This window comes from Gavia stellata, chromosome 17, assembly GCF_030936135.1.
Source record: "Gavia stellata isolate bGavSte3 chromosome 17, bGavSte3.hap2, whole genome shotgun sequence".
In the NCBI taxonomy this organism is placed as follows: Eukaryota; Metazoa; Chordata; class Aves; order Gaviiformes; family Gaviidae; genus Gavia; species Gavia stellata.
The window spans coordinates 14,038,087-14,064,295 of NC_082610.1; the positions used below are offsets into that span (position 1 = coordinate 14,038,087).

At 41.4% G+C, this 26,209-nt stretch overlaps 1 protein-coding gene across 2 annotated transcripts; it reads left to right on the plus strand.

The window, feature by feature from the left end:
- Window positions 1–5,830: 5,830 nt before the first annotated feature.
- RIC3 (RIC3 acetylcholine receptor chaperone) lies at window positions 5,831–25,299 on the plus strand. 2 transcript variants are annotated; one of them, XM_059825985.1, is made up of 6 exons: window positions 5,831–5,978; window positions 13,748–13,971; window positions 15,236–15,314; window positions 17,450–17,543; window positions 23,543–23,691; window positions 24,806–25,299. In XM_059825985.1, exons 1-6 carry the CDS (start codon window positions 5,831–5,833, stop codon window positions 25,297–25,299), a joined length of 1,188 nt encoding a protein of 395 aa, XP_059681968.1. The 2 variants fall into 2 exon arrangements, with proteins under 2 accessions (XP_059681968.1, XP_059681969.1); XM_059825986.1 differs by having other exon boundaries at window positions 23,546–23,691.
- The last annotated feature ends 910 nt before the right edge of the window (window positions 25,300–26,209 follow it).

Sequence of the window (26,209 nt, forward strand, 5' to 3'; positions counted from 1 at the left end):
CTTAGGAAACAATGATTAGTTCCTCTATGAAATAGCTCTCTTTAGTCATGTGAAAACACACCAGCCTATGAGGGACACACTGGTTGGCAAGCTGAGCCTACAAAACATTTGATTGATTTTCTTAGAAGCTCTCTCTCTCTTGCCTGGCTTCCAGTAATGCCTTTTGCTAGAAGCAAAGACCCTGAAAGGTGCAGCAGCTTTATAACGGACCTGCTTCTGGATATTTCAACCTGCAGCTGTGTTCTCCAGGTCATGGTATTGGTTGTGCTTGAGTTAGTTCACCCTGATGGCTGGATCAAACCGTAAGTCAAGGGCTCGCACCAATCTGATGACTAAGCGCCTTTGCTGGCAGTGCCATGTCTGTAAGATCACGAGAGATGGGTCAGTCATATTCGCTTTTTCTGGGTTTTTTGCCAGATTTTCACTTGTTGAGCTCATCAGGGAAGCTCTTCCCAAATTTTGAACTGTTTCACAATGACAGTTCAAAATTGCCCATTTTACCAAGGAATTACCATTTTCATTTCTTTCTCAAGGTAATTTTTTTTTTTTAGTTTCTTTCAACCCAGCTTTCAGCCGAGTTTCTGAATCTTCAGTGATCCAGAAAGCAAAACTTTCTGAACCTCACCTGGCTTTTAATGCTGGTATTCTCTTTTCCACTTCCTGAGTGAACTGATGCACTCCACAGACAGGGGGTTGTGTTGCTTCTCAGTTGGTGGCATTCATCTGACTCAATATTCACTTCTACGGGGTGCCCAGCTATGCACCCTTTATCACCCAGAAGAGAAAATACAGTGTCATCTATCACATCTGAATGTAGACCTCCACCTATGATCAGGTGAATTATACCTTAAAAGCACCGATTTCCCACTGATCAATAAAAACACATCTCAGACATAAATGTGTATGTCACAGGTATCTGAAGCTAGCAACATGAGTCCACTTCCCCAGTTTCATTCTTACACATCCCCCAGCTCTTCCATCGCCTTGTTCTCCTTGGCTTTCCATTCAACAGTGTTAGAAAACAATAAAGGACACTCCCTGTAATTGGCAACGTGGACTTAAAACAATTTTCATCTTTGAACGGTGACAGTCCTGCCAGCCACACTGAGCAAGGAACGTGTCTTTAGAGAGCAAGCTAGAAATGCTAATCCCAATTGTACACCCAGGAGATAATCCCAATTACCTCTGTACTGGAGATCTGTTGACTTCATTGAGAATTAACTGTACCCCAAGCACACTGGGGTCCGTCCAGGTGCACCCCCTGAAGACAGTGGGGCTCAGCATACAAGTGGCTGTGCCTACAGCCACCAGAAGAGCAGGCTTTGCCAGGCTGACACCTTCTCCCATACAGCATCTTCTCTAAGGGAGGCTTTGCATCGTAGTCAGCACCATAAATACTCCCTAAATTATCTGTACCTGAGCAACAATTAAACTGATTCAGGATGCAAAACTTTTATTTCTAAGCAAAGTGAAAGTTTTGCCTGGTAATGGATAAAAATACAGTTTAACTGGTCCTAAGGGTGGCTGGCATGTAGTGAAGAGGCCATGTTCTCTGGTTCCTACTGTACTAAACGCATCCTCTAGCTGAAAGAAAACAGTGATTATCAGAAAGTCAATTGTCATTCTGCCTCTTTAGAAAAATTCGCATTAAAGATAAAGCCAATTTTAATTAGATTAAGTATCCAATTACTGTAATTACATTTTAAAAAAATTCACATCATGAGGATGACCCTTTTAAAAAGGGTTACAAGAATAATTAGTGTGTTCATATTAACCAAAATGTATTGGATAATATTTATACCCAGAAGGCAAAGTACATTACACATATTTCACCTTTGGGGAAAGCTCACAAATGTTTTGGCAGTAGTATGAATATTTATAGGCAAGAGTGTGCTTTAGCAAGATTATATGAGAAAGCATTTATATGCTCACAAATTTTTACCCAAGGGTAAAGTATACATAAAACGTAGTGCAGAGATTATGGATATGCAAAGTACGATTTAAGCAGGGAATTTATATCAGCTTGTTTAATTAATTGGAGAAGAATACTACTTCCCTTAATTTTTTTTTTTTTTGTGACAGAAGGGCCCACAGAATTCAAGTCTGAGCTTTCTTTCTGCTGATCAATGATATCAAGAAAGATGCAGGGAAAGGGTCTTCCCTCTGCAAGGCATCACCTGGTCCGTAGGTTAAACCCTTCCCTTTACTGTGTTCCTAATCACAATGTGTAAGCAATCGCATCTGTTACCTGATGTTACCTCATCAACTCACCACGGAGTTGGAAAACACGCAGGCAGCCTCTAGTCAACACTGCTCATTTAGGGGCAAATCCTCCCATTCTCGGTATGGAGAAGACTAGAAGATATGTCAAATAGGTTTGCTCACACACAGAAGAGAAGAAACCACATCCTTGTTCCAGTCTACCCACAGAAGGCACAGAGGCTGTGACCCATTTTTACCGCTTAGGTACAGCACTGCCTTAGCGTTCTGCAAGGACGCTAGCTGTGCAAGGGCTTGTGCTGTGCACAAAATCCTTGCTGCAGACGAGCGAGCAACATACCACAGAGGCCTTCCCAGCACCTACTGCCAGTGCAGCCCAACCATTGACTTTTGTCTGCTCTGTAGCTAATCAAGAGATTTGGGAATCACATGAGAGTTACCTTCTTCCTCAGAAAAAAGCTCTCAGGCTTCCTACTGGTGTTTGCATTTACCTAAGACTGCAGCATTTGGCCCTTTACTACTGAGATAATCTGTGATGAGAAGTATGCTTGCAGCATGCACATAGACGCCTTCCTAAGTTCGGTGAGAGGAGCTGTGACAGCACAGCTTTTGGCAAGGCCTAGACACATGAGGAGATTCTTCAGTCATTTGTTACTTTGATTAAGTTAAGAAATTGTTCCTAGTTTACATTTATATTGAAGATTGTTCATTTTTACAGCAATTTATAAGTCGCCAGTCAAGAATAAGCAGACAAAAAAAAGACAGGCTTAAAATGATTAATTCAACTTCTTTCACATTAATTTTCTCTTCACTAAATTATCAGCAATCATACTCGAGCATTCATGCCTTTCCTGTTTTTCAGAATTGTTGAATATTGTTGTATATAATCTGTAGTTTGATATTCATTAAGCCATAGACTGTGGCTCCAAGTAGTTTCTCTTCATGCAGATCAGAATGTAGTTATGGTATTTTCCCTTTCCAGAAGGTAAAATAATCTAAAATAGCCTCTTCATCTTCTCTGTTAGGATGCTGTTTTCACGGTGGTTTGTACGATTAGAAACGGGTTCCACAGCAAGCTGAGCCAGAAGGATTTCACCTGCCACTTCCACAGAGAAAGGACTGGACCTGCCCTTTTTGTGAAGCCCAAGGCTCGTACCCTAGGCTTCCCCTGCAGGAGTTCTGTATTTGGCTGTAGAAGAAAAATGGGTTTTATCAAGTCCTCCTTTCTTTTTTAAACATAACTCTTGATGATTGAAGACTTCATAAAACGTCATTACATACATGCAGTCTCTACGTATAATCCCAGTATTAAATTCCTTGCTTTGGCTTTGAGCTGCTGTAGGCTTCTTGAGTGGCCATGGACCAAATGCCATGCTGGGATCAGAAGCTGGTGATTCCATGTGAAATGCTAGTTCTAGAGCATCGGTCTCCCCATTTCTCCTTGGCTTTGAATGGTGTGGGGGAAAATACTGAGAAAACTGCCATAAGCATTTATTTATTTCTTCCAGTGACCTTCTTAGGAACAAGATAAGAGTGGAAAGGCAATCTGTTTCATCCAAACCTAATCACCAAGGAAGCCCCCAAATATCAGTGCTTTGAATCCACTGCCTTGATGACACCCACAGCACCTATAATGGTGAAACCACCCTTTGACAGTTGCAGCTAACACCTAAAAAGACTCAGGTGGTGGTAGTGCTCTCCCAGTTGCTGTTTGTCCTTCCTGCACATCCCAAAGGTTACAATGGAAAGAGAAGTGATACCCAGCAGTGCTGTGCAGGCCAGTGGTGTTTTCCCTGTGGTCATGGAACGTTGGTTTGCTTTTGGCTTAAGGAATGATGCTTTGGGTAACTTCAGCATCATCAGCCACTGAAGATGACTGTCCTGAGCAACTGCAGAATCTCACCACTGTACTATGCTAAAAAGCTTTTTCTCTTCAATGAAGAGGCCAAAGCTGCTGCTCATGGTAATACATCATTGCCAGAGAACAGCAATATATTTTTCATGACAGACTGAATGAATTATTTGTTGTTAGTGGACTGATGACACACTTTTGATCAGGGAGATGCGCCTTTTGATGCCCCTACCTGCTAACTTTGCCAGCGCAGGCATCAAGAGCTGCTGGCAAGTTTAGGAAAGAGGCATAGACACCACACCAGTAGTTCCCACAATTCCTATTTCCAGGAGCAGAGTGGAAAGTCCCAAAAGTCCTATTGTGAGGTGGCTGAGAACTGGTGAATGAGTGGTAGGTGAAGGACCTGAGGAAGCAGATTAATCTGGCAACGGCTGGGGGGACCTGGCCAAGGGCTGCCATCTCCCTAGGGCAGAGGTGCTCAGTAAGAACGATTTCTGGAATTGTCCGCCCAGTTCCAGCTGTTCAGACAGTGCATATCTCTTTTGAGGCAATTTAAGAGTCTGTAGTATTCTGCTGCCATAGTGGTCTGCAGCATTAGTCAAAGCAATTCTGGTCTCAGATTAAGTCTAATTAAGGGTAGCTCTTGCATAAAGTGAGTTAAATTCAGTAGTCACAGCCCAGACCCCATGGAAAATAGTCTAATTCAACTACAATACAGTGTAATATAAATGTAACGGAAATACAAAACCATATAATTTAATTTGATATGACTGGCAGTTTTTTGCTTAAGTTGGTGAAAATGAACGACTACAAACAATGAAGTTTCCTCTTTACTTCGATCTTTTATTGTTAGTGTAGTGGGAAGGCGGTTTCAGGATGACTTTGCATGGCAGCAGCCTAAACAAATGCATTGACAATATGCAGATTTCAAACTCTCTCTTGAAAATATATGCACATTTACAATTTTTAAATTTCTTAGATAGTTGCAGTAAATTGAATTAACTTAAAATATGCTCTGGACTCTGCTACGTCCATCCCCTGTGCTCAAAGGGGGGAAACAATTCCACATGGAGAACCCAGGCAAGCCATAGCCTCAACAGGCTTTTTTAGCCAATGTGCTTTCCTACCCCTACAGCAGTTTTACCACCAGGTAAAGCCCTGGCCCCTTCCCAGGCCGGGGAGAGCACCGGTAACCACACTGCCACTACCGAAATGGGCTCTCAGCATGGCGGGACACTGCAGAGCTCTCAGCACGCAGGGCCCACCTGCTCCGTCCTGCCATCACTGCCACCAGCAGAGATCAGTTGTGGCACCACTGAAACCCTTCACAGGGGAGAAAAATAGGCCCAATGTAGATTATTCCACACACACCCCCAGTAAGTTTGTAGTGCTACACTCAAGGGGGGGGAGGCAGAGTCTGGAAAACTCTTATGGCTGGATTGGGAAGAGGGGATCCAAATGCCCCCTCCGGCCCTGACCTGAGCTTCTGAGGTTCAGGGCCGTTTCCACAATGACCCAACCCAGACCAGGACCTGGGGTTCCCACACCCCACTTCTCAACACCTGCAGAGAGGACCAGCCTGCACCGCCAAGCCCTCCCCCGGGGCCGAGGCCGCCCCTCACGCGCCGGGGCCGCCCCGCGCCTCTCAGGTTCCCGCCCGGCCGCGCCGGCGCACGGCGCATGCGCGCGCTGCCCGCGCCTGCGCAGAGACTAGCGGTGCGGTAAAGCCGGTAACGGCTCCGCGGCGCGCGGGCCGCCATGGCGTACTCGACGTGCTGCAGGGTGGCCATGGTCTCCTGCCTGGTGCTCTGCGTCTCCCTCCTCCTGCCGCGGACCTTCTTGTCTCGGGGCGGCGGGAGGCAGGAGCCCGGGGCTGCGCCGCTCGCAGCGCCCGCGCCGCCCGAGGGTAAGAGGCCGCTGCGGGGCCCGCGGGCGCCGGCTCCGCTGAGGCGAGGGCGGGTCGCTCCTCGCCGCCGGGCCCCCCCGTCCCGGTACGCCGAGGTCCGTGCTTCGGCTGCTGCTCAGGGGCCGAGCGTACAATGCGGGGGGCGGCTCAGCGGTGAGCCCGGGGCCGGGCGGGGCGGGCTGTCGCCGCCGGCTCGCCAGGTGCTCGGCGGTGGCCGCGGGGGCCCGGCCCCTGAGCTCTCCGCCCCCGGGGGTGCTGCCGCCGCCGGGCGGGCTGTGTGTGAGCGGTCCTTGGTTGCACGGCGCGTCTGGAAGGTGCTCTGCAGCCTGGTAGGAAAACGTAGCGTAGTTAATCCTTCCCATCAGTGTTAATCGTATCACTCTGTCATGCTGTCTCCTTGAAGAGGTGTGGAGTGTCAAAGACTGAACTTATTCTCATCTTTGCTGTGATTTATTTTTTTCTTTTACCCGCAAAAAAGGTAGCTTAAAATCTCCCAGGTTTCATTTTATTTGTTTTATGTGAGGGGGGCACCAAAGCTACTGAAAAGAGACATACCACATTTTTTTTTTTTGTTGCGATACATCACTTTTTATTTGAAAGCTTCATTATTTTATTATTTTCTGTACTGAATGCTTTTGTTGTTCCATATGAAATAAAAGTTCATTTGAATCATCTTCATTGTTTAGTTTTCTACTCCAGTATTTTAAACTTGGCTTTTGTGCACCAGATTCTCGTAATAAATGTGCCACATGATGACTCATTTACAGTCAGGTCCTGTCCTTGCAATCCCTCGAGCTATGTCCTTCTTGCCTGCCCTCCCACTCTGCATGTCCTCTCTTAAGTTCTAGAGGAATGGGTTCATACAAGCATCTCCCATTCTCTTTACATCCATTGCCTTTTACTGTATGTTTTTCTCCCCAAGGCACTTCATAAAAGTAGCTAGTATCATAGCTCCAGGTCTTGGCAGAGAAAGAGTTTTGCCCAGGGCTGCCTGCAAGCCAGAGGTGAGGATGTTGGAAGTATAGAGAACTTGTGGGTTGTGATGGATGCTGTCCCACAGGGACTCATGTTCGGTGACTTTATCTTCTGCATCCTTCCAACGGCCTGGTTCTTACGTGACTGTACACTTCAGTGATATTGATTTAAGTTGACCAGGTTTTTTTAAGGGCATTCATGATTAAGTTACTGCTGAAACAATGGTAAACCGAAATATATGACTTCTATCCTGTGGCTACCCTTCCATGGTTGCTGTGTGTATTCTTGGTCTTTAAGAATATGAATATAGGTTCATTAGCACTGTAGATCTACAGGTCTATAGTTTCAGTCCATAATCGCTTAAACACTGAAAACCTGAATGGTAGCTGATTTTTTTGATAGCACATCAAGAGCAGTACTGTGAGGGCACGGTGCTGGGCCCTGCAAAGGCCCAGCAGACAGCACAGGGGCTTGGTGAGGGCTGTGGAGTCACCTGCCTGAAGCAGAGGTGGGAGCAGGTGCTCTGGGAGGTGGTACCTGTCTCTCTGTTAACTTCTGCCTCTGTGCAGCTCCGGACTCTCATCCTACAGTGATACCAGATGGTGGAGTTTGACAAACTGTTCTCCCACAGCAGTGCAGTCTTAGGCTGTTGTCAGTTAATGTTTGGGTGCTTCTTTCTTTGGCTGCAGGATGGACTGGATTGAATTGATCTGACAGAAAAATTAGCTTTAAAAAAAAAAACCAACAAAAAGCTTGCCCCAAAATTACTTTCAGTGACATCTGTCTCATGAATGATTTTCATACCTGTTCTAGCACAGCCTGCTTTAAGTGGTGCTGTTATAAGCTGACTAATCACAGCCACAGTTAAATGTTTAAAACAGGTAACATAAATACTCTTTCTATTATCAATAGGTAGCATAAATACTCTTTCCGTCATCCTGCAGGAGGTCACAGTACAGCAGGAGTTAGTGTGTGTCTGGTGCAGAGTGAGCGCTTGGCACGCTCCTCTGTTGCACCCCAGCACCTGTCTTTGGCCGAGGATGTAATACCTCGCCTGATCCATTTCAGATGAGAATTTATAGTCCATATTTTCAATTTGATAGCAAGAATTTCATTACACCTGCTCTGTAGACCAAACTTTATTTCACCTTAAGTTATTTTTTTATTGGAAAAATAAATCTTGATTGAACAGTTCAACTCCTATCTCTGTCATTCGTTGTTCTCTTCAGTGAACTGATAACTGTAGTTATCTGATGAAAGTTTCAGGGACTGGAAGTAATCATGTCATTCTTGAAGTTAATAAAGTGCTTATTGTAGTCTTGGGGGCAAAATGCCTCTGAATAAAACATTCTTAAAGTTTACTACCATTTGTTAGAACTCAGTGTTACCAGAAGGCTTTTTATCGAAACAGGCTTTAAGCATGGGCATGGCGCTTTCTCTAATAAAGCCATTTTCAGAGGTCTCTTTTAGGAAAAATGGTGAGCATAGTACTATAGAAGTTAATACTATCTTTCAGGCAGGAAGGTTGTTCTTTTTTACAGTGATAGTTTCATGTATATGAAAGAACTTATTTAAAAGAACTTACTGTGAATGTATCACATATCTAGTTTGCTTCATGGACAGGTGTTAGAATTAGGTTTTTTCAGTCTTTTGGAAAAGAGGAAAAAAAGAGCTACTACCAGTTTAAAAAGTACTTTTAAGTCTAGTGTTCATAAATACATGCCACGCATTTTGTAAAACTACTCTTCAAGTTGGTAGTTTAAGAAAAACCTTACGGCTCCATGGAAGTAGCTTATACACCTATATGTCTGTGCATTCTTACAAACAATGAAGTGGCATCAGCTTTACAAGAAGTATACATGACTGTTCAGGTAATGCCTCTGCCCAGCTCGGATTGGTGCAATGCACACATCAGTTGCCTGCAGGTGTCCTTACTTAAGAAAATTAAGATGCTTACATTTTGGGTAGTTTTTGTGTTTTCCTTTTTAACCTCCACCTGCAATATTTAATACAAAATATTTGGGTGTTTGTATCCATTAAAAACACTGTGCGGTGGTTTAAAGTAAGGATTTCAAAACTGTCATTCCTTCTAACCTTTTTTAGGTACATTTCTGTAGTTGTGTTGTTGGGAACACAGCTAGAGGTGTTTTGTAAATGCCAGTAAAGGAGCAAGAACTAAATTAATGCATACTGTTTGTCCAGTTCATCTTGATGTTACACTGCCTGCCAGAATCAGAACTACTTATAAAAAGATTTAGAAGAGAAAAATATAAATGACAGTACATGTAAAAAATCTAAAACATGGGTCTTGTGGTGGTGTATAATACTGAAGTAGAGAGTGGCCTCAACAATGAACCAAACATGAACTTCTAGTGTTAGAAAAAGGATTAATTACTTGGACTTTCTGTGGGCAGAGGTGTTGGGGAAATTAGAGGGTGTTAAAGAATAGCAGCAGAAATGATACAGTGGCTTGAAAGAGAATTTAGATTAAATGTCAAGAAAACAATTTCGTCATAGATTATTCTAAGCTATTATACTAAACATGGAGGCTATGCAAGAAAACTTAGGCGGACACTTTCAGTCTAGAGAAGATTAAGTTACTTTATCATGGAGTCTGTGTGTCTTTCTGTGTGTTCCCACTTGCAGCTTTAGAACCCTTTGGCCAATTAATCTCATTGGACAGAGAGAGAGAGAAAATAAATGTTTCATGAAAATACGCTGCTGAGAGGGGCTAAAGATTGATTCAAGTGTCCTGAGAAGAAGGCTTCAGTATGAGTGCCTTTTTATTGGCATCTACCAGAGAAGGAGGTCTTGCATATCCTCCTTGGTAAAAGCTTTGCTTAGAGCACACGTCTTCTTTAAATATCAAGTCCAACAGAGCAGGGGAGGAAAGTACAAAACTCTTGACTTCTGGTTCTCACAGAGCGTATTTCATTTCTGATCCCTGTGACTGTCCGAAAAAGAGGTGGTTTTCTTTTTCACTCACTACGATGAACATTTTACCAGAAAAATGTAAATGGCACCTAAGCATCCCTAAATGTGGGAGTCAGAGCACAGTTTGAAGACAGGTTTGAGGGCTGGAATTTGCATTGCTGAGGCAGAAGGATAGTTCTGTAGCCCACTGCCACATGTTTTTTCAGTTAAAGTTTTTGCAAAACATCAAGCTGGTTTGTTCTTGGGCTGTATTTTTTGTTTGGTTGGTTGGTTTTGCCTGCACAGGAAGGAATAGTAAATGTCTTGCTTGGAAAAAACACTCTTAATCTTAGTATTTCTAAACCAAAGTAGTGTAACCATGATTTGGGGATGGAAACAAAGAAAAAAGGCAGAGTGCCTACTGCAGAGCCTGAGCAGAACTGTGGGTGCTGTCCTCCTGAGGAGCAGTTTGGTTGAGATTTCAGGAGCGATGAGAACAGCATCCTTTGCTTTGCTGTCAGCTTGGAAAAGTCACACGCACTTCCCAGACTGCCATTTCCCGTCTCTAACCCTCCTCCTGTGCGTCCTGTGCGTCCTGGGCTCTGAGGAACATGCACGTTTTATAAATGAGGTCCTGTATCGTAAACCTCCTGATGAATGGAGTGCAAGCTTAATGTAGCAACAGCCCATATGTACTTCCTGTATGTCAAACTTTTATTATATGTGTGTGTATGTATCCCAGCATTTTACAGCTGGTCAGATGTTGCAGAAAGACATTATTTAGATTAAGGGTTGCTGAATCGTACAATAACTTAAGTCTAAATAACTTTATAAATAGTTAAGTTGGGCACAGTAGCAATTCCTAAACCCCATTAGGTAGAACATGTAACAACTTTCTTGGAAAAAAGACTCTTGGATGGTCTGAATATTATCAGCTGGTTGACTGTTGTATTAGTTGTGCTATAAATATACTTCTTAAGATTTGCTTTTTCCAGTTGAGTGTTAATATTGTTAAAAGATTAAAAAACCCCACAGTAATGCTAACGTGATACTGCTATTAAGGACTTCATCTACTTTCAGAAACCTACAGTTTCTTAACACAAATGTTAGCTGGGGCGTAATTTCATTTCTGGACTTAAAGCTATTGAAGGGACAGGATTAGACAAAACATGCTCTGCTTGCCCTGTAGCTGCTTTGCAAAGCTGATTTGAAGCATTAAACTGACAAATTACTAAACATGTTGGGTAAACCTGAGGTAAAAAGATTGCAAAGCCAGGTAGGGTGGATTCGGTGGAGTTGCCGCATGCAGCAATCAGGTCTGCATGAAGGTAGCCCTCAGGCTGTCGCAGGGGAGTTGAGAAACATTTCAAAAGCCAAGCAGCACTGTGGCACTCTTCAAAGCTAAAGGGAAGTTAGTGCTCTTCCCACAGCATTGCCAATGTCCTGTTGAAGTACTCACTGTCAGCACGGGCAACTGGATGGTGCAGCAAACAAGGACCCGACACATGCCCTCTGTACTCACATAGAAGTGTCACTTGATTTTATTGATGGAGAGTATGTCGTCGTCTCCATTTGAAAGTGGTTTGTTTCATCCCTGGAAATGTGGAATCCAGTCACATCACCTACTGGTGTGCTAGGGTGTTGGGTTTTTTAGTAGTACAAGGTATGTATTTTAATTGACAGTGGCATCCAAATTGCTACAGATTTCCATTTATGTACTGTGTATTTGACAGCTTCTTGCATATGGTGCTTTTAAGTTGCCTGTGCTGTCGATTTCCGCTATAATTTCCATGGGTTCTTCACAATAAAAAGTTATGGAAAATAATATATTTGTTTTAAATAAGGAAATCAATATAAAAGTTTAAAAATCAGCAGGGAAGATTTAGAACTAGGAGCTGTGAAATTCCCCTTTAAAATTATTTTGATGATGAAATGACTAGTGTGTGTCCCTGTGGCCTGATTATCTCTAACTGAATTGAATCTTTCAAAGCACAAACGAGGCCCTGTGGATAATTTAGAAAACTATTCCATTTAAATACAGTTTCACCTTTGTCAATTGTTTTCTGCTTTCTTTATCTCTTTTTTTAATAAAGAATATTTGCATGAGTATAAGATGTTTCAACCCCATCTCAGTGAACTGCTCTCTATACGGCATCACACTTGTTTCCCCAGTGACCTGCTGCTACAAGGCATTCCTGCTGGAGCAGTGGGACTTTCTTGTAAATAAGATGCTATGCTTTCCATCACAGGCTTTGAATAATTCACTAAAATTAAAGTGCATGACAACAGCTTCCTGAAAGTTAAGCCTGAGCTAATCTGACAGCGGGTTTGGTCAGTGTTGGTATACCTGGGCGGTTTCACTAAAGCCTACAGCACCCATCACCTAAAAGAAAAATGTGTTTTTGATAGTAGAACTTCACAAATTATTGCTATCACTTCCTAATACGTATTTATTGTAATTTCCTGTGCTCATGAATTTAGCTGCCTATGATGGTGTTTCCTAGCAAAAGCAAATGTTAATTTAATGTAATTTTCTCTTGTCTGGCTTCTCTTAAAAATATTTGTAGCTGGGTACTTACAGAAGTAAAAAGTTGGTTATTTTTCATTACTATTTCAAACCTGTTTTTCATTTTCTTTATGCAAGTGCAGGCAGCCTGCCCCAGCGCCAGCGAGCAGTGTCCAGGCTGCCCAGCTTTCCTGCTGCGTGTGCCAGGGAGGGGGAGTTCTGCAGCTGGCGTCAGGGGGTGAGCTGCAGCCCGGCCTGGCAGTCCCCGACCCTGGTGCTTCCATCCAACGCCTCCCGCCGCCAGACTCGGTGGCGGAGTAGCTGAGTAATTCAGTTCCGTCCCAAACGGTGGAAGAGAGTGCAGGTGCAAGTCCAAGCTGAATATGGAGATAGAAAGCAGGGTGTCAAGTACACGGAGGAGTAAAATAGTGAATTTCATGGCAAAATTGTTGAATTGATGGCAGCGAGAACATAGAATAATGCGTGAGCTTAGATTTATTGAGATTCCAGTGCCTTTCAGTTGAATGAAATAGTCCACGGCACCATTTCAGGCTCTCTGCAATCTTACTGTAGCATCCATGCATCCATTTATGCTCACTCCCCTTTCTTGTTTTAAATTACCTCTGTCTCTCTCAAGGCTGGAAACCATTTTTTTCCCTCTAAAATGCTGAAGACTGTATGTCCCAAGCTATATTCAGTCTCCTCTCTTACATTGCTTTACACAACACCTTTTTAAGGAGGACGATTTGAAGTGCCACCACTTTCATCTTTCATGACTCATTTGGTAAAATCAGGTAAAATACTACTTCTTACGGCAATAGGTGAAAATCTATACTGGGCAAATCAGGTAAAATACTACTTCTTACGGCAATAGGCGAAAATCTATACTGGGCAAACACTGCAGTCGTGTATCAGGATGCTAGCTGGGTAGCGGTTTATGCATTAACATGCCTTTGCATAATACTGAAAGATCAGACTCACAACAGAAAACCAGTATGTTGTTGGGGTTCTTTTGAGCAGAGAACCAGAAGTAATTGTTCAGGGTTTCATCCTGTTAGGGATGCTGATTCATAGGGTCTTTGGACAAGTATATACCTGTTAAACTCTGTGTTTTGTTAATTGCCCTGCCAGCTTTTTCTCTTCTTAAAATCAAGAGAGTAACCGTGCATACCTAACTCCTAGCACTGCATATAGTAAGTGACTGAGGATTGAGTTTACAGACTTAGTACTTACAGTCCAACAAGTTACTCTTTTCATCAGTGGTGGTGCATTTAAAAGTAGATAAAATAGGTCAGCCGTGCGTGCTGCAGCTTTAGGCTGCATGTAAAAGTGTGAAAAATAGTCGAAGAAAAATAATTGTTGTGTTTTTTTGCAGGGAAGCTTGGTCGCTTTCCACCAAGGATGCATTACCAGGCCACTCCCGACAGCCGAGCTGCCCCTCATTTTCCAAGGTCTCACCTTGCTGAAGCAGTTGCCAAAGCCAAGGCAGGTGGAGGTGGTGGTGGAAGCACTGGTGGAAGTGGGAGAGGTCTTGTGGGGCAGATTATCCCTATATATGGATTTGGCATCTTCTTATATATCCTGTACATTTTATTTAAGGTAAGACCAACATAAATTGAAAAGTCAGGGAAATAACAACTAAAAAAACCTCAAAACAGAAATGATAGTCCCATTTCTGTACCTGGTTCCATTTCAGCCTTGCTCAGAAAAAAAATGCTTATGCTGGACCTTTGATAGGTGGGTCAAAGATTGGTGTATCCTGTGGGTTTTGCTATTGCAAAGAGTGTAGCTAACAATGCAGGGATGGGTTGCTGTGATTCTGTATTGGCCTCTGACCTCTTACAGTTTTTTTTACCCCTGGAAAATGTGTATGTCTAGAACAATATTAGGTTAATTTTGAATATACATGTAGTATTCTTTTCTGTTATGTGTGACTACATATTATATATGCTGTATATGTTATGTATTGTGCTATGCGTTTAAAGCGGGAGAGAGGGAGAACAATTATTGCATACCTTCTGGAATAAAAGCACCACATTGTTGGAGAATGGGAGTTTGTAAGGTTGTATTGACCACGCTGAAACTACCCCCAGCTGAGGAACTGGTTGAAAGCTAGTTTAAAAAAGCACAGTCCAAATCCCCCTCAGGTGTTTCACACGTGATTTGAACTTCTCATAGCTTTTCGTTACACAGATGTGACTTGCGGGTAGATGATGACAGTCATCTGTGTGGGAGGAGGGAGAAGTGGACTTGTGGAAATGTTTTTTCCTTTGGGGGCTGACTCCAGACTGAGCAGTGGCCAAACACTTGAGCATGCTCTAGACAGAGAGAGGCAAGAACGAGGTGAATTGGGTGAACTGATCAAACATAGAGAAGATGAAAGAAATAGCCTGCAGCTTCTGTATAGAGCCAGCCAGTATCTTTGCTGCGGGTACAAAGTTGGTGAGGAATAATGGCAGAAAACATTGCAAGAGGGACAAGTGGGGCCACATATCATTCCTTCAAAACCGGTCCTTTATTTCACAATAATTACCCAATGCACTGTTTTTTCCCTCCTATAGGCAGAAGAATTACAGGATCAGGCTGGAACAGATAAATATTGTAAAATGAAAAAGTTATTTTTGATGAGTTATGCTTTCACTATGCTTAAAAACATCATTTCTTCCAAGTGTCTTTTAGGAGTTTTCAGCTGGCAAGATCTCCCAGGCATTAACTTGGTTGTCTGTTTTTGCTGCTGGGCATGCTTTTCTGTGGTTACTTTCTGGCATAATTTTAGTTTTCTTTTCTTTTTTCTGTTGCCTTTGGGATTTACATATTACTATTGCTGTAACTCATAGAAGGGTTGTCTTTTTTTTACCATCAGCTGGCTTCCAAGGGAAAAACTACTGCTGGAGAGCGGAAGTGCCCTACTGCTGCACCTGGAAACATGAAGAGGAAAATCAGTGAGTATGACTTCTGAGTTCTATCTGTGTAGCTGTTGACTGTGTAGAGGCATGGTCCAACTGGATTCTTCAAGTTCTGTGCACACTGTAAAGCTGCTGTTCCCCCTTGTAAAGAACAAGCCAGAAGATTTGGTGTTGGAATGCGCAAGACTTAAAGTGAATTACAGCACTGTCACTTTCTAATCTCATTCGGCTAATGAGACTGCGATAGTAGACTGATCCCAAGCCCCCCTGTGAGCAATGGCTTTTCATGAGGTTCACTGAATTAACTGTATGGACTTGCTGAAAATCTATGTAGCTAATGATTAAAAATGGATAATAGGATGTCCATCTATAATTATTCTCTAATCTGTAATATTCTAGTAATAGTATATAAAGATACTGTTAAAACCTAGCTTCATTTTTTTGAATTTCTAAGTTCTTAGCCATCACCAGGCACTTCCCTACTTTTTCCCTTCCCTTTTTGCAATGCTCAAATTTTTGATGAGAAAGCAAACAGTATTCTGAAACGTTATTGTGATTTTACCTAAACGTCGGTGGGATAGATTCAACTATTTGTAGACATTTATTAGATAAATTAATAATCTTACTATTGAAGCTTGGATGAGTAGTTACCATAACAGTATTTAAATGTGTTGTGTTTAGCTGGCTAAATTGTAATAGGAAAGAAAAGTACTTACGGCTTTATAGAAAGTGCTAGCAGTAAGGTAGTTCTCTTAACATAGCTGTAATTATCTTGACATTAATGTGTATATTAGGAATACCTAATGTACTCAGTGCTATAGATTGTATTTTCAGTGCACTTGTACTGCATTGTGCCTGGCAATTTTGTACAATTTATTAGCCATGGTAATTGTATTTTTTTCTCTAATGCTTGGTAAGAAAAGCTAACTTTGCAGTAAGTTAAATATTTACCATCATTATAGCCCAAAGTACTAGTGATGAAAATTATTCTGCCTTTTTCTAGAGCTCTTCATTTGTATTCCTAAAGCATTCATTGCAAGCTGTAGCAGAGCAGGGGACAAGTCACTGGACTAGGAGCCACTTACACGGTGACTTGGAGGGGTAACTTCCTTTCTCTTTGCCAATTTCCCTTCCCCTATTTTTAAAGTCTCAGACATGCAAAACAATGGCATCAGTGATATTTTAAGTGATGACATTCTTTGCAGAATAGAGATCTTTGCAAAAGCAGGATGTTTGTCTCCATTCCTACCATGTTGGAGTTCCATCGTGCCTTTGTGCTGCTCAAACGGCTGTGCCTGTAGCAGCTGGACATTTAACTAACCCAGGCTGGTTTCGTTTTGTTCTGCAGTTGGGAACAATGAAGTCTCAGCTATAGGATTTTGAGCGTGAGCTACAAAAGCCAAACAAAGAGCTCAAACACTTTTGTTGACATCCATGCTGTTACATCTTTACTGTTAATGCTTTTGGCTAAATTGAAGCCAGTATGGCTGTTCTGCATGTATGCGTGTGTGTCTATTAGTGTACTATGGACACATTTTTTGAAAAAAGTGCAGCCATGGAAATACCGTGCTTTGCTCCCCAGACAGACACCATGTGGCTAGCTGTTGTGCATCCCAGTAGGCCTGGCAGACCGTTAGCACTCACTGCCTACCCTGGCACACCTGTGCAGGGTTGGATGCCATCAAGCTCATGAACTTTATTCTCTTTCATGAAGATGTGGTTTCTCAAACCTTAGACTCATTAGAAAATGCTCAGGTGACCTTTTGTCTCTGTTTCCAAGGATTTAACAGGTAAATTCCATGAGACCTATTAATTCTGCAGTAGACAGTAAATCACTATGGTTTCCTTAGGAAAAAAAAAAAAAAAAAGAAAGGTATTTTCTTTTCCCTAACTTTAATCTCCAGGGTATTTACAGTGGCCCACTCACTCAGCTTATTGGGAGGTTGCTCAGGAACCTTTGAAAGAAGGTGCTTTCTGGGTGTCCTATTACCATTGGCAACAGTCTTCACCTTCTTATACCATGAAAAGTAGGTAGAACTCTTTAAGCTGCATGCTTTAGTTTCCTCACAGCCAGTTTCGTTTGGTACAGCGTATGCTAACTGTGATAATGGGACAGGGTTGCATTTTCAAAGCTCCTACTGACAGATCTTGGCATTTTGTTTGTTTTGCAGCTGACTATGAGCTCACCCAACTCCAGGAAAAACTGAGAGAGACAGAAGAAGCTATGGAAAAATTAATGAACAGAGTAGGACCTAACTGTGACAGGTATATTTCAAATTACAGCATTTTAAGGAGGGATTCTGCTCTGATTAGAAATTAACCTTTTACATTGGCTATATTAAAATAGCATTTTTATTACTACTTCAAATTGTAGAAATTTGATTTTACACATCACATTTCTTTTTCTGCAGTTTTTTTCAGCATCTGTGTTTAAAATAAATCATTTTTTCCAACTTCATTTTCCTTAAACAGAAAAGCAACTATCCTTACCCTCCCCCTTTGTATAGTGCATTTTGTTTGGAAGACAATGACAGGTATGTATAAACAGAAAATAAAACATCTACATTTAAAGTGTATAAACCAACCTGTCTTATATGACCAAAGTAATATTCTGAATGATTCCTAAGAGACGCGTTTGTTTTATGTTATTTTCCAGTGCTATGGATTATTTTTTTAAATAGAAGTGCTGCTATAATCTATGTAAATGCCTGTTAGAATATCCATAAAATACTTCTTTAAGGGCAGAATTGTATAATAATCTGATTCCATAATTGAGTTTCACCCTGCAACCAGTAAATCCATGCATTTGCTTCTAAATACAAAAGAAAAAAAGAGATGTAAAATCAGAATTTAAAAATTTATTATGTTTATTAATGTTTGCTATAAATCTGAGATCACTGTTCTACATTATAAAGAAACACTGGAAACAAGTCTATGTTTTTCATAAGGAGCGTAACAACACGTCAATAGGACAATGCATCACTGCAGTGTTTGAAAATTTAAATAGCATGAATATTAAGGAGACGTTTGCAAGCAAAAAAGATAGCTGTTCAGGTTGTAACGCATGTTAACTTTGTCTGGATCAGTCAATGCCTGTTTTAACCCATTCTGTAGGAACAGTTCTGTGCCGAACTTGCACATTATGTTCATTTACGCTTCAAACCACATTCTTTTTGAGTGTCTAGTTTTGCCCACTTTGCATAGTATCCTCAATTGCAGCTGCACTCATCTCAGCAAGGCGAGGTGCCAGACTTGCCTGTGTTAGGCCAGGTTCCAGCGGGAGAACCCCAAAGCTGCCCTGGTTTTGTTGGTGAAACAGAAGGATACTATTTTGACTATTACTCATTTCTGTTTTGGAGAGCTAATGCAATGCACTACATGTACCTTTAAGCTGCCAGAAATAGGCGTATGAGCAGCTCAGATACTGTGCTGACTCTCAGGATAGGAGATTTTTTACTGAGAAAATGGGTTTAGAGTCTGATCCAGTATTTGTTCCTCTCTGTGTTATTGGCTCAGAGCCTTTATTTAGTAGAACTTCCCTTCTTTGTTCAACCAAACTATTTATATAGATGGATCTAAAGGCCTCAGGGGAAATCAGAATCTGAATCTAATGAAGAATTTTGTATGTAGCCTCTTTAAAAAGAAGGGGGGAAAGCACCTCTAATTGGAGCAAATAGCTGTTTTTCAAATACACCCAGACTTTGAAACTTTCTTAATCTACACTGTGATACTCGTTCAGTAATACTGGATGAATGTCTTAAAATAAAACATATGCTTAGAAAGTGTAATTAAAGCAGCGAGTACAGTGTTAAGCTTATTCAGTCTGGATGTGGGTAGATTTAAATAAAAAGGAAAGAGGAAGAGAGCAAAAATTACTTGAGCTCCATTTATTAATATGCAGTTAAACAGAAATCTTTACAATAGAAAAATCAGAGAAAGAAAGAACTGGTATCAAATTTAAACCAATGTTGAAAGACCCCAAGTGAGACCATGGCCCATTATACTAGATACGGCAAAGAGACTCCCAGCCTGCCAAGTATTAGTAACCAAATCAAAGGACGTATTTTGCATTGTCACAAACCCCGATGTCTCACTGTAACACCCGGTGTTTGTAATAGTGCTGAAGTCTAAGCTCATGCCTCCGTGTCCTCTCACTACTTCAGGAGCATTCTCCTCCCAGCTGAACTGCTCCAGGATTCATCCTGGCTTTTTCCTTCTGGTTAAGATTCTTAGTATCCAAAGACATTCTAATTTTGTATATTTTCTTCAAAAAAACACTGCTTTTGAAATCTGGATGAGTTTGGAAGGACAGTTTAATCTCAGATAGTGCTGTACCATAGAAAGAAATCCTGTTTCAAAGGAATACTATGTACTGTGCTCTGTGATTTTATTCTGCTTCCTTCTGTAGCAAGTATATGTGTTGTTTTCTTGCTGTGGCTTGGCCTGCTCATTTCTTTTTCTTTCAAAAGCATTTGATTGAAGTGAGGCTGGAAGACCTCTCAATACTATTAGCTGGTTTTCTCAGATGGGATAGCTAGTACTATCCAGCCCTGTGTTGTAGAAGGTAGGCAGGCAGGAACTTGGATTTGTTTTTTTTTAATGAGGCTTGAAGACCAACTTCCAACCCAACCAAGGAGACCTCCTTCCAAACCAGCATACCAGTTGGAATTGCTACAGCCTTAAGTACAGAAACCCCCTTGCAGGAATGCAAAACTTTCAAAAAGTATAAGTACAGATACTTTTAATAAGGCCTAGCATATATTAGCAAGGACTAGAAGCAAAGTAAAGAAAGCAAGAGGAAGAAAGAACTACCTAGCCGGGTCCTCAGCAACGTAACAAGACCTAAACTGAGATGGACAAAGATAATTGTTACCTAATGCACACACTTAAATGGGTAGTACGTAGTACCTAAGGATATAATGATTCACAGCTCTGAGAAAATCTAGCACTCTTCCCACCTCTTTTTTCAAGAGGTTATAAATTTAAATTATACAGTTTTGTAATTTATCATCACATCCTATCACTAAGGGGACCTCAGTATCTCCAGTTTCTAAATGGAGACCTTTGTAGTCTAGTATCTCTAAGCAGAGATGAGCAGCCTTGCTGGGAATTTGATGATTCAGAAATAAAGACTTGACTGGTGGTTATATAGGGTGGTCTGCATTAAAAGCATGCGTATTGCTTTTTTCCAGGCTTTTAGCAGAGTGTTTCAATGTTGGGACAGTGATATAATGTGTACAAAAGATTTCCCTGCCCATTCTCACAGTTGTCTTACCCATATTCTTTTCACCACTGTCTGTAAAATTTGCTATTTTGAAACCACTTTAAATTAAAGAATACTTGTAAATATTTTTCTCAATGGGAGTACTGTATAATACTCTCTTGTAAAAAAAGTCTCAATTTCTGGTAATTAGGTAAGAGGTAGAAACAAAGCAGCTTGATTACCTGTTTTTAAAGTCCTGTTTACCAGGCTGTTAACTGGAAAAACTTACTCTTTAACATAAACTGAGCAAATGTGATATGGCAGAGAGAGACACAGAGAGAGAGAGAGAGAGGCTGTACTCTGTGGGGTGCCATTTTTGGGCTATAGCTACATTTTAATAGTGATTATTTTAAGATCATGAAGCAAAAAAATACCGGTTGACATGTCTGAGATACCATGTTAGATTATGGATTTTCACTGCAGCCATGATAGCTCTTTAGGAAATGTTCTGGTCTCAGTGTAAGAATAAGAAACCTTTACTTTACCTGTTAGTGAGCACTTTGGGACTCTACAAAATGTAAGCATTGCCACTATGAAAAGTAATAGCTATGTTGGAGCTACAAACACACAGAGCAAAAATAATGATCTTTTCTTACACTGTAAACCTTTTGCATCTGTTGTCCTCTTAATATTCGTAAGTGCATTATACCCTGGTAAATCTCCCATATGCAGGCAGCCAGATGTCTTATACATTGCCAGCATCCTTCAGTAAGTCTTCCTAGAGGCCTTAAATGAAGTGGAAATAGTGCATGGGCTTTGGTTTCTCCCTGTCTACAGGGAGATTTGTCTTTTAAGCAAGGTGTCTGGAGGAGGAATACTTCGAAATACAGAGACCTTGTGTTGCAGTAAGACAGCAGTGCTTTCTAATGAGAGTATCCAGCATATTAGGAATTTTCCTATATGAAATGCCACAGTGATGCAGCTGCGTTGATTGATCCTATTATTTGAGCTGGCATATCTCCCCATTGTGCTAAACAGACAGGCCTCTCTGTCTTTATCCAGGTGATATATATTCAAATTACATACACTTTTGTCTATAAAAGGAGGATTATTTTGGCAGTTCTATTACAGCTTCTGTCAGAGGCAGCTAGCTGATGAAACCATTTCTTTCTGTGTGCCTCTTAATTCATATCTCAGATTCTACATCTGCATAACCCAGGCTTTTGAGAAGATGCTGTCTCACACCTTCGCTTGTTCTGTGGAACAAACCGCCACCACAACTTGTGGGGACTGAGTGCAAGCTCCATATAGCGTTGGGACCGTATCAGCTTTTCAAACTGTGGGGCAAAGTGCCCCTCGGGAAACGCAGAGAAGTAACGTTTAGCTTTGTGATCGCAGTCAAACGGTTTAATCTGGGTAGCTGCTGATGAAACCAGTGGGCCTGCTCCTGAGCTAAGTTGTTACAGACAACTGTGTGCAACTGTGCATAAAATCTAGCCCAGGGTCAGCACTTTGATCACCATTGCACAAGCCAACAGTACAATGCTCATCTCTTTGGCTTTAAACCAGTATGATTCTGCAGCCTTTAGTGAGCTATCATGTCACCATCATTCCCGTATATGTCGAGTAGCACAAAGTAGTACCTGTTGAAGTGTTGCTTTATGCACAACAGTTAGTAAGAGGAAAAACTGAAGATGGATGCTGCAAGTTTTGAAGTTTATGAGAATTCAGGTGCCTGAAACAAGGTTTAGATAGATACTAATGACCTAAATCCAAAATCATTAATCTATTTCCAGCTCCCCTCTTCCCATCTCACCCCTAAGATCCACTGAGCAGCTGTCTAATCTTGGAGATTACCTGTCTATCTGATGGTCTGGAGATCACCAGAGATTGTCTGTCTGACCTCACGTACTGCCTACAGTTCAGCATTCTGCACATGCTGAGGGTCACCTTCTCTGAGTAACTAGGGGCAATAGATCCTGCCTAAAACACAGCGAGATTCAAGAGAGCCAGAGTAGTGTCTCAGTCCCCTGAGAGGCTTGAACTGACACTTACACAGAGATCAAACACCTGCTCAAGAACAACTTGAAACTCAAGATGAAACAAGCACGACAGTCAGAACCATTTTCACCCCTAAGTACAACCAGTGTCTTTCTTATTCGGACCTACTGAGTTAGTTAGTAGAGCTCAGATCACCACCCTCCAAATACTTCTTTCTTGTCCATAAGATTTTTAGGAGACTATTTTTGTTCCAGAGAAAATATCATGTAATGACTACATGATCTTACCTGTTGGAAGCATTTTTGGTACAACAGTAAATAATTGTGTTACCTGAGCAGTAGTAATTACTAGAATCAGCAGTGTAGAACAAGTCAAAATTACAGTTTGCTTTTAATCTGATAAAAATCTCAATCCTCTCCCACTCTCCCTCTGAGTCTAAAGGACAAGTTAAAGTTAAATGTAAGACCTTCTTTTCATTTTTAAATCTTCCTTCCTGCTCCTCCCTTGCCCCCTGCTAGGCAGCATTGTTGACTCCATAATAACGTGATGATCTGCCCAACTGACTTAGTTCTTAATGAGGCCTTGCAAATTTAATACCTTTAATGGTCATAATTAGGGATCATTAGACTCTTGAGACTGATGTCTATGTGAGATATTTTGATCAGCCCTACAAGTTGTCTTAAACGTAGCATAGGTTCTAAATTACATCTTCTTGTAATGTTTCGAACAAGGCATGGTCCTCTAATTCTCACCTAACACTCTTTTAAAGGCCAGAAATTTCTTTAGCGTCTTTTGTACCATAACTCTTGCTTGGGTGTCACTTTCGTCTTGCTGTCACGTTGGCTTCCTTTACCTGTTTAAGTTTTCAGGCTTTCTGGGTAAATGGATAAACCTTGATACCGAGCTGAAGTGCAGACCACATGCAGATTGTTGAATAGTGATCATACTGCAGCCAGTTTTTTTCAGACTGTCTGCTGGGACAGACCAAACAGTTGGGTTCAAACTCTGTTAATAGTTTGTAATAATAGTGGACTGAATTCTGGTGTCTAATATTTTCTAGCAGGACTCAAAATGTTACAACAGACCAGGAAAAAAGGTTACTTCAGCAACTCCGAGAAATTACTAGAGTTATGAAAGAAGGAAAATTCATAGATGGCATGTCTCCTGAGAAGGAAGCTGAAGAAGCTCCTTACATGGAGGACTGGGAAGGTAAGCAAGAACCTTTTTCACCATTACCCTGATGAGAAAAATTGAATAAGGATTACTTACAGTCCCAGATCCTTTCAAAGTTTTTTGTTAACTTTACCCTTCCTTTTCAGAAGTCAGTGTTCAAAACTTTGCAAGAGGTGGTTTGTTTTCCCAACCATAATAGAAAGAAAATAGCTTTTGAGGCATCCAGCATTTCCTTTAGTGTAAACACTACACTGTCTGCTGCCAAAAGTGGCATATGAATATTTACATATGCTCCATCTGCTGCTGGGTCTTGCTGCTGTAGGTTTATATTTTTCCCTTTCTTTGCTGGGCTAGATTTCATGCAAAATCATAAAACCCTTGGAAATCAGAATCAATATGTTTTGGATAACTTACAGTTTTTACTTGTGATTAGTCATTCTTTGTTTGTTCCAATGTTGTAAAAGTCAACTCCAGGAAGTCTGTCTTTTAAAAAATTCCTTATTTTAATGTTCTTTCTGTTCCTTGGTGTTTACTTGTTACATAAATGTGTTTTCAAGATACCCTAGTATCATAATTTTAAATGCAGACTTAATTCCTTGCTTTTTAAGAAGCTTTCAAAAATGATCCAAAACATAAAGCATAAACAGTGGCCTCCAGCTCTGTTTTCTTAAGACTAGTTCATGATGCATTTTCTAAAATGAAATGCACAAAGTCATTGACATACCTGTTTTTTCAACTTTATAAATAATGCTGTTCATAGCAGAAGTCTTCAAAACATGGATCAGTCAATCTGTAGACAGAAAAAAAAAAAAAAAAAATTGATCCATTTGAAGATCTAAGACACGCAGTTTTCATCTGCTGGCTCCCATAGCTTTCAGCAAAGCTCAGATATTCACTCCTGAAAGTCAGGGTTGATATCCTGCCTCCCTAAAAATAAGTGGAGTTTTCTCATCATCTCCCAAGAAGTCATGTTTTGCGCATTCCTGACATGGATTTAATACTGTGACATATTCATGGCATTAAATAGATGACACTTATACTGGCAGTGCTAAAAACAACTGTTCTAACAAACTTATGCATCCATCTCTGAAGTCAGTACTACTTTTAAATGCTGGTAACACTTCAAGCTGCATGTTGCTTTATTCCTAAGGTTATCCAGAAGAGACCTATCCTGTCTATGATAATTCTGATTGCTTCAAGCGCAAACAGGACACAATCCTTGTAGATTACCCTGACCTGAGCCAGCCCTCTGCAGAAGAACTGGCAGAAAGAATGGAGGGCATGGAAGATGAGGAGCATCTGTGCAATGAAACCCTGCTATCATCTGATCTCACCATGGGAAGGGGTGGTCATGATTTAATGCAGAAAAAGGATGAGGTAACTGGCATCAGTGAAGATGAGAGGGACCTTCATCACAGCCAAAGCATTGAGGATTGCTGCTGCTGTTACGAGGACGATGATCCTGCTGTCATTGCAGAGAACACTGGATTCCACTCTGAGAGCTGCAGCGAAGCAGAAGAGTCAACCCAAGAGGACCTGTCTGTGGAGTCAGAAAATGAAAATGCAGCACTGAAAAATCAAGAAGCCAGTGATTCAGATGAAGCAGGCAGACTGAGAAAGCGTAACACGAAAGGACTTGAGTAATAGGGACAATAGTGGATGTTACCTAGATGGTGAAGGTAGAGGTCATAAACTGTCATTTGTCTGGTTTTTGTTCCTGATGAAGACTTCTCTGCGTTCATCTCCTTGTACCAATTTCATTCCCGTGGTAACCATCAGTCACATCATCTACCTGAACTAGAAGCCAATGCCCTCTTTCATGCAGTCTTGTCATGGCTTACCATGATGTTGCCAACAGCGCTTGGTCCTTGCTTTTTGGAGACTGGTATCTTGGAGCAGGTTATTCAGTTCAGATATTTGTGATTCTTTCATTTCTGATTCTGAAGAAACAGTCCTTGGTTTTGCCCTTTGTTATCCCAGAGTTGACCAAATGTCTCTTCTGACTTTCTCAAAAACATCTGTTTGTGTGCTACCAGTTATGAAAATTAATCAAATCCGTATATATTTATGAGATTACCAGGAAACTGGAGGAGAAGGTATGCCTTCTTTCTCTTACCTGAATGTTAACTGATCAGCAGAACAGACCACAGTCACACACTTGACTCTTTCTCAACTGTGTCATTGCTGCTGTACGCCTGAGAAACTGTTGTGACTGCAACCCACAAAATTCATATGCAACCCAACCCACAGCCCATTTCCCAGCTTATTCCATGCTGCAGGACCGGTAGCCTAATCTATGTTGTGTTCCAGGAAGAGCGTGAGCAAGGCTGAAGTGTTATGAGTTGTTATTTGTCTTTGCCATAGCTGTGGTGCAACGTCTTGGTGAAACTCCCAGATCAGTGCAGGAATTGGACCATACGTTGTGTTAGAAGAGAACACTAAAAATATTCCAGGGGATTAAGAAAAAAAAACAGCAGTGAGAAGGCTTGTCCTTAAAACTAGAAAATAGAGCAAGAGTGAACCTCAGCCTGAAAAGAAACCCCGCCGCCTCCAG